Source organism: Amblyomma mixtum, chromosome 5 (assembly GCF_055824585.1).
Source record: "Amblyomma mixtum isolate Tamu chromosome 5, ASM5582458v1, whole genome shotgun sequence".
Lineage (NCBI taxonomy): Eukaryota > Metazoa > Arthropoda > Arachnida > Ixodida > Ixodidae > Amblyomma > Amblyomma mixtum.
In genome coordinates this window covers 47,977,123-47,986,586 of record NC_143016.1, presented here as the reverse complement: position 1 = coordinate 47,986,586, position 9,464 = coordinate 47,977,123, and the positions used below count along the sequence as shown (strand labels likewise).

The following is a 9,464-nucleotide window of genomic DNA, read 5'->3' as shown; positions in this document are numbered from 1 at the left end:
ATGAAACTAAAACAACGTCACGAAGAAATTCGAATACAAATTATGTATTGGCTGTAGGCAAATATCACGAGGTGCTCCATGTATACCAATGTCGAAATCATCGTTTGAAAGAAGAAAATGCGCAAGGAAAAATTTGGTGTCTATAGTCCTTTATTGACTTAGATCAGTGCTAACAATTCGATTAAAATCATACGCAAACATGAAAAGGAGAAGTAATAACTCAAGATTTCACATAAACCTGACTTACAGTGCTTTAGAATTGGCGCTAGTACATTACAGAAGAGTCGATTAGGTTTCTTTCCACACGCCATACTTCATTCAATTTTGTCGTCTCATCTACTGGGTGCCATTCTCCCACTTTCCAGCACAGACAGCTTGGGATGGATAAACCTACGCGCTAGGCTATCTCATTTTGTATGAAAAAAAAAGAAGTGTGCCGGGTTGCAAAAAAAAGCGGGGCTGAACCGAGCTCCGAACCGGTTCGGAACGGTTCCTTTGAATCGTTCCGGTTCGGGTTCAGTTCCAAGATGGCGAAAAAAATATGGGTTCGGTTCGGCTCCGGTTCCGGGTGAAAATTCGGGTTCGGTTCCGGTTTCGGGTTCAGGTTCGGTTCCGGTTCGACACCCTGCTAGAGATGAGTTCTACAGCTTTAATCTTGAAGCATTTATTTATAGCGATCCTAAAAAGTTTTGGCTGCACCTAAGCCAGAGAAAACAACAGATACAAAGCATTAACGTCAACGGAATTGAAATAGAGGATGCGCACTGCATTGATGAATACTTCAATGTATATTTTCAAAGTGTGTTTACAGAACGTGATCAGTGTGACCTTTCCAGTACAAGTAGCCCATCGGTAGATCATATTTTAATCAGTCGCGAAGGTGTCCTGGCATTGCTTCTAAATATAAATATTAAGAAGTCAGCTGGGCCCGATAACATTCCTAATGCTTTCTTGAGGCGATATTCTGAACAATTATCTGAATTCATTTCTAATCTTTTTCAGTTATCCTTAAAATTAGGCGCAATACCATCAGTCTGGAGTAAAGCACGTGTTGTGCCGGTACACAAGAAATGAGACCGCCAAACTGTTCCAGATTACCATCCTATATCTATTACTAGCACGTGTTGTAAGCTATTGGAACATATTGTCGCTGGTTTCATACAAGAGTTTCTGAAAGATCATAGCATACTATCACCTTTTCAGCATGCTTGAAGGAATTGGTGAGCGCTAAAAACCACGGAAAAAGGACTAACACACGGGACGAAGCGCTTTCTAACAACTGTTTTAATCTCAAAAGGAGCATGACTATATACACACATTTGACGTCATATCATGCACAGAAGAGGGTGGAACGCACGCGCTGACAAGAATGAAAATGAAGAAAGGAAAACAGGTAAAAACTACGCGCGCTTACAACAGCCGAAGATTGCTATTCTTGAGATAGGTTAATTCAGCTCCCCCTAACATCACCGAAGGGGAGCTGACGCATTGCTTATCCGGAGCAACGTGCATTGCGAAAGCTTTGATAATTTCTCTTTACCGTCTGTTTTGAGCCCTACCTATTACCTTGGTGTTTTTTAGCAGTGGTATGCATTTACAGTGTGCACAATGAGGTGCCAGATTCCCGGATTTTGCAATTTGTTCACATAATCTTTCGTGTTCCCGGAGCCTCTTGTTAAGGCATCTGCCCGTTTGCCCAACGTAAGTTCGTTGGCAGCTGAGCGGAATGCTGTAAATGACGCTTTCGTCACACTTTACATAGGTGTTTTCGTGTTTGATATTGCACCCAGGCTTCTTTTTGTGGTCTTCAGTCTCGTTGACCTTTTTACACATTCCAATGAGCTTATTGGGAGCTGAGAAAACCACCTGGACTCCGTACTTGTTGGCTGTCCTCCTTATTCTGTGGGAAATATTGTGAACATACGGCATCACGGCAGGGCGTCCCTCGTAGCTCGTTTTCTTAGTTTTGTGGGACCCAGTAACTTCTCTTAGTAAGCTTTCTGCAATGCCGCAAAGTAACGTTGGGCAAACGGGCAGATGCCTTAACAAGAGGCTCCGGGAACACGAAAGATTATGTGAACAAATTGCAAAATCCGGGAATCTGGCACCTCATTGTGCACACTGTAAATGCATACCACTGCTAAAAAACACCAAGGTAATAGGTAGGGCTCAAAACAGACGGGAAAGAGAAATTATCGAAGCTTTCGCAATGCACGTTGCTCCGGATAAGCAATGCGTCAGCTCCCCTTCGGTGATGTTAGGGGGAACTGAATTAACCTATCTCAAGAATAGCAATCTTCGGCTGTTGTAAGTGCGCGTAGTTTTTACCTGTTTTCCTTTTTAAATTTTCATTCTTGTCAGCGCGTGCGTTCCACCCTCTTCTGTGCATGATAAGACGTCAAATGTGTGTATATAGTCATGTTCCTTTTGAGATTAAAACAGTTGTTAGAAAGCGCTTCGTCCTGTGTGTTAGTCCTTTTTTCGTGGTTTTTAGCGCCCACCAATTCCTTCAAGTATGTATTTCCAACTAGCCCCAGTGGTAGCTCTTTTGACTTTAATTTTCAGCATGGTTTCAGGAAAGGACGCTCCACTGTAACTCAACTCGTAACAACCGTACATGAGCTATCCCGCATACTCGATTTATCTGGACAAATAGATGTGCTCTTTCTGGACTTCAGCAAAGCTTTTGATGAAGTCCCCCATGCAAAGCTATTGCATAAATTAGATAAAATTGGACTCCCATTTGGTATCATACAATGGATATGTGCTTATCTCAAAAACAGAAAACAGTTTTTTGATATTAGAAATTGTACTTCCAGTGCTCGTCAGGTCACCTCAGGAGTCCCTCAGGGCAGTGTGCTAGGACCATTGTTATTTTTAATTTATGTTAACGACTTGATCGATGTTATTCCTGGTAATGTGTCCATTCGGTTATACGCGGATGATTGTGTTATCTTCAAGGAAATTGTGTCCCATGATGATCATTACGTGTTGCAAAGAAGCCTTGCAGAAATTACTGACTGGTGTTCCAATTGGGGAATGGAGCTCAATGCGGAAAAAACTGTGCTTTTACGCCTAACAAGAAAAAAATCTGCTAGCATTTTTCCGTACCAACTTGGAAATAGAACTGTCCTCGAAGTCGACAAATACAAATACCTTGGCGTTACCCTTAACAATAAGCTTACATGGTCAACTCATATCTCGGATGTTTGCTCAGCTGCGCTAAAAAAATTGTGGTTCATAACGAGATAGCTTAAAAACGCGCCTGTAAGGACTAAAATGCTAGCCTACAATGCAATAGTGAGATCGAAGTTAGAATATGCTTCCGAACTCTGGGACCCGCATACCATGAAAGACACAAAAGAACTTGAGCGAGTACAGAGAAAAGCAGTGAGATTTATACACGGGAAATATGCCAGGAAGGATTCGCCGTCCTCAATAATGTTACAAAATAGAATACAGACACTCGAAATACGCAGAAAAATTAATCGTCCTGTACTACTACATAACACTCTTTCTGGAAAAAATAATATGACGCTACCAGCTTTTGTATGTCGGCCTTCTACGAGGAGAACACGACACAGTCATGAGTATTTGCTTGCACCGATCTTCGTGAAAACAAACGCTTACAAGCACAGTCTTTTCCCTCGAACGGTGAACGACTGGAATTCACTTCCCATTAGTGTATTTCAGTCTAACGATTTCATGGCTGCATTGCAAAATCATTTTTGTGCAAGTTAGTGATGTTGACGTTCTCATTTGTGCTTCTTTTTGTGCATTATGTTCATTTCATGTTGCATTGTATACGCTTTTCTGTGCTTTCTTGTTTGTGATATGCCCCTCCTGCTTGGGCCAAAGTATTGGCCTGCAGTATTACTAAATAAAAAAATGCCCACCAAAAGATGTCTTCCAACGAATGCCGTCGACCTACTGTCATGACGTTACGGTCGCTTGCATTTCACTTCTTAGCCATTTGCTATGCCATGCTAGCAAGTTCAAGGCCATTGACCATGACATCATGACAGTCGACGCCATCGGTCGGGGGACATTGAGGGACACTTGCCTCTTCGTTCTTGGCTTGTTTCCATAAATATAGCACGCTATAGAAGCGTATCGAGTCAGGACGAAAAAGAGCTAGATCTTTATGCGGGGCAACTTGATGTGACTATCTTGGTTCGGTATGGGAGATGCTAATAGTTTTGTTCAGACTTCAGGACCGTATCCTATAAGCTGTCTATATTGCATGCTTCATTTGGCGTCAGCTCGGCCCTCTGTCAGTGGTCGCTCAGATATACCCGCGGCTTTGAAGCGTCTGTGGCAAGCGACCCGCCATTGGGTCGTTGGCGACCGCGCCTCACCATTGGCTGAAATTGAATGCAATGTGCAACCAATGGTAAGGTGCATCGCAACGCTCATGTCAACAGCAGGCGATCGGACCTGACCGCTGGCTGCCATTGGCTGCGATATACAACCAATAGTGAGGTCCGGTAGCCAACCAACCAATGGCCGAGTCGCTCGCCACAGACGCTTGAGAGACGTGGGTATATCTGAGTGACCACTGACAAAGCCCCGAGTGGACGCTAAATGGATAATGCAAAATGGACAGCTTATAGAATACGGCCCCAGATCACTTATTTAAAAAGAATTATTTAAAATTCAGCACTATTTTCTTTGCGTTGTATTTAGGACACTTAAAAATATTAGAGGTTACTTCATGGAGCAGCGCTGCGAATTCGTGTCGATTTCGTTCTCTTAGCAGAGAAAAGTGCCTGAGTAAAGAATTTTTCTCTCAGGCCAAAATCTCCATGACCGTCGCCAGTTGTGGCGCAGATCTGACGTGCACACGGCCGCGACTGCGTTCGTCGTTGTATAGACAAGGTAAAAGTAACTAATTTTGCGACGCCACAACTGTCGTTGTCACGATGTCGAAGCCAGGTTGTTCGTTATAATGACGTAATTATGTATAATTAGATCTGATATCGGCGACCACTTCCTTGCGCTGTTTATCTGCCAGGCAAATAAGGAAAGCTACATAGCGTACGTGTGTTCGCGCACGAGCGCGATAACATCGGAAGAGTTAAGTGGGCACTGGAATAGTTCCACGACCTTTTCCGTGCGGGAGCGGCTCCGCCCGGGCTCGGACGGCCCTGTTTGGTACGTTTCATCGGCGCCAAACAAACGGTCTCGAGCGGAGGGTCTAACAAAAGGATCTGGAAACAATGATGGGTGCATAACTGTGCGCGTGGTTTCTATTCTCGAGACGCTTTCTCTCAACGAGTGGAGCATTCGTTTTTCTCACCCGAAGGAACGAGCTGTTATTTGACGTCGAGGTTCTTCGGCCCCAAAACAAGGCCTTCGGCGACTTGTCTGGCTTAAGAGCCGAGGGCCAGGTGTAGAGTTCACGGCGGTCGTAACGTTTTTAGTGCCGCTGTGTCGGGGACTGCGCCATGGTCACGCCTGCATATGCGATGGTCCTCTCATAAACATGACACCTAGGCTGATTTATGGCGCGACAACAGAAGTATACAACCAGCAGGTTTCTCGTAACAAAACTGGCAGACCACGTAAGGCCATGCAAATTCTTTGAACTTCCAAAACATCCACACGTTTTCTTCCCTTTTTTTATGGCTTGAGAATCATTGTGATGGAAAGAGAGTGTGTGTGTGCTTGAGTGCTATAGTAAAAAGATGAGTTAACTTTGTGAAATCATATAAAAAACCGTGGACACGAAGGGACAGTAAAGAAAGGGCTTGAAATTAAGCCGACAACGCACAGAGCTATAGAAGGAAAATTGTGGGGTTTACCTCAGGAGACAGGAAGACAGCACAGCGACTTTGGGAACAAAGTGACTTTGGGTTCTAGCTTAAATCAAGACTGCGAAGAATGCGGGCATGGAATCCGGAGTAGACATAACCTATGGTCCTTAAGGATAACGGAGTGTATTCCGAGAGAAGGAACGATTGCAGGGAATGACAGATTGTAGGCAGCGCAGTGAGATGAGGAAATTTGCGGGCAATAGGGAGAATAGGCCAGGCGTCGGACACGGCTAACTGATTACCAGAGAGAGAGGCCTTTGTCCTGCAGTGGATGTATTTAGGTTGGTGACAGTGATCACATCCTGATTTTTTTTTCTCAATCGAACAGGCATTCTTCCTTACAGTTGCAGACTATTTACCTGACTTTAAACGTTACAGAACATTACAGGCCAGTGCACACCTGTTACTTATTGGATTCTCGGTGCAGCGAAGAATAAGACGGAATTATACTCTCAAATGAAAAGAACAATTGCGACAGAACAGGCGTGAACAGATAGATAGAATCCGTTTGTAATTCTAGAAAACTATATGGTCGGATACCACTCAAGAATGAAGTGGCGAATGTCCCTCAAAGGGGGCGCTTCAGCCAAGGGCGTCAGTCGGTTGTTGTGGCGTCGCTGTTAATCCACTCAAATCGTGGTTAATCTCCTCCATTTAGGGGCATTTATCTCTTCGGTTTTGAGCTATATCCGACTATATTCTTATCTGTACGTGCTCGTGACATAAAGCCGCATGACACAATTACAAACAGACGACCCCCCCCCCCCCCCCAAAAAAAAAAAACAGAAAAAGGAAACTTGACACAGGTTTCGAATTAACCTGCATATAGAGCAGGAGAGTTTACGGCCAGAAGAGCATACCTTTGACACTTGCTACTGCCCGTTTAGTGAAGTTCAGGCAGAAAGAAAGAAAGATTTAGAGGCACACTCGCGGATAGTAGCGCTCACTGGTTGCTACTGCTGCAAAAAATGGATTCTGGTCGACTGCGCTTGCGAATGGTGACGGATTAGTGGGCTTTTTATCTGCTCTTCTTCTTTCGGGAGCTCCCATAGAAGCCATGCGTGTTATCGGGGCTATCTTCTTCTCATACTCTTTTATTTTCTCCCGAGCTCAGCTGGATAACAGAGATAAACTACCTTATTCCTACCTACGCGGCCATATATACGGGCTATGCACGTTTGCCCACCTTGGAATCTCGTCGCAAAATGCATCGCTTGAAAACGTTATTCGACATCGTCAATAATCACACCAGATTAGATTTTCACACTTATATGCAGTAAACAGAACAAGACAAACTCGGCACAAAAAGGAGAAAACAATTGTAGTGCCCAAATGCAGAACTACTGCATACAAGCTGTCGTTCTTCCGAATAACGATAGCCGATTGCAACACGCTGCCTCGCGAAGTGGTCACCTTATCGTCAGCCGAAACATTTTTGTCTGTAATCAACCCCAGCCGGTCAAGTTAGGGTATTTGGTTCGGTTCTGGAGTGTTGACCTTATCACGTTTTGGGTTTTAATGTAAGGTGTTTCTTACTCGTCTATTATTTGAGTTGTTCCGCAGAAATTTTGCTGCCTGCCTCCGGCCTTCTGCTGTGACGTCGGTAAGTACTCCCTATATTATGCCTATACGTGACGACACAGGACCTCTCTATTCATATCCAAGCGAGCCTGGACCGGGATAGTCATGCAAGTGCTTGGCGAAAAAGTGTTTCCCTGAAAAATTTGGAGTTTAATCTCTAAGCATTTCTGCATCGAAGACCGCAAGGTAAGAAACAGGAACCGAACGTACCCAGTGTTGACATAGGAAGCAACGATTTGCATGCTGGCTTTGCTCTGCTGCCGGTCCGCGTCGGAGTAGAGGTGTGGGAAGCGGAACGGCATGCCGAACACGAACTGGAGGTCCTCGAAGTGCGTGGCACCCATCCACGGCGGCCACATGCTCCCTTCGTGACGGTAGTCAAACACATAAAAGTAGGTAGGCCTGTTCGTCTTGGCGAAGGTCTCGGCGTAGAACCTTGTCGGGCATACCATGACCAAGTCTCCCAGCGTGTCCTTCAGGGCATTCAGGTTCCCGGTCCAGTCCGTGGCGCCGGGCACACGGCGCAGGTAATGGCCCGTGACCATGGACTGCGTCGCCGTGGGCAAAAAGTACAAGTAGTGTTTCGCCGCGAACCCCGCCGCCTCTTGCTTCGTCAGCCTGGGACCCGACGTCATGCCGGCGAAAGAAGGCCCTCGGAAGTACACGAACATGCCACCTTCGTCCGCCATGACCCCGGCCAATATGCTCTCCAGCGGAATAAACAAGCCCCGCGATATGGCCTCGATCTCCGGCAGCGGTAGGTAGTCATCTCCGTGGGACGGTGTGAAATTTACCAGCTCCACAGAGAACTGTGTTTCCTCCGCATCTATAATCTTGTCGACGGGCACCCTGCGGAGACACTCGACGACCTGCTGCGGATGAGTCTTTGACGACGGTTTCGAAGCATCCAGGCAGCCAACATAGCTGGCGACGCGGTCGGCGTAAGCGTGACCCACCACATTTTGCGGAGGTATCAGCCAATAGTTGCTCCCGCTAGCCATGATGGCACGGTGAATGAGGCCGGCGTTACAAGGCGCTACCAGAAGAGCACCGATGCCGATGGCTCCGGAGCTTTCACCGTATACGGTTACACGCCCTGGGTCGCCTCCGAACTGAGCGATGTTGTGCCGAACCCACAGAAGGCAGAGGTGCTGGTCCCAGAGGGCGTAGTTACCGCTGGACGACCCTGGACCGGTGTAGAGAAAGCCAAAAGAACCAACTCTAAAGTTGATCGTGACCACGACGATGTCTCCCACCGCCGCCAACGTCTTGCTATCGTAGAGGACGTCAGACGCAGTGCCAGTCCTGTAACCTCCACCGTGAATCAAGAAGAGGACTCCTAGCTGCTTAGATCGCCCCAGAGGGCTCCAGACGTTCAGGTAGAGACAGTCTTCCCTGACTAGGTCTCTTCTTACCAGCCATGGTACTGGTGGGAAAGATCCATTGGCCTGGGAGCAAGGGTTTCCAAACTTCAGCGCGTCTAAAGTCGCAGGACGCCATGATCCCATGGGCACTGGCTTCCGGAAGCGCAAATCTCCCACCGGGGGTTGCGCGTATGGAATGCCCAGGTACCTTGCCACGTCCACACCGTCCACGTCCTCGATGACTCCCCTCACGTGGCCGTTGAGCGTTTCTGTCGTGATGTACCTTTCCGTCGATACAATGGCAGCGCCGACGTACAGCACGAGAAGTCCTGTTGGCACTGCCGAAGCCATGGCTGCCTGCCGCATCCTTGGCCGCGAACTCTCGGCGCAGCTTTGTCTCTTTGCTTATATGGTGACTCTCCGCCGTTTTCTATATCCTGCAAAACAATGGCTTTACTGAGGAGGTCAGAGCTTTGAGATTTGTATCTTGCAACCAAATCTCTCAGACCTATTCATTCACTGGTTCTCAGCACGCTGATGTTGGCGTTACTAATGGGTCTGAAAAAAGTTACCTTCGCGGGCGACTGATCACCAATGAAGGGCGCTATTAATCAGTGCCAGATTCATCTCCACTGTTGCCCTCAGCCTACGATACAAAGAACATAATGAGCTGTCTGCCTGCGCAATATAATATAGTTGAAGT

General features: G+C 46.6%; 1 protein-coding gene across 1 annotated transcript in view; it reads right to left on the bottom strand.

Annotated features, from left to right (window-relative positions):
- Positions 1-9,127, bottom strand: part of LOC149342023 (acetylcholinesterase-1-like) — a 15,991-nt gene extending 6,864 nt beyond the window's left edge. Inside the window, exon 1 of the mRNA XM_089546725.1 lies at positions 7,608-9,127. Coding sequence (XP_089402851.1) covers positions 7,608-9,127 — 1,520 coding nt within the window. The remainder of the gene's footprint in view (positions 1-7,607) is intronic.
- Positions 9,128-9,464: the final 337 nt, after the last annotated feature.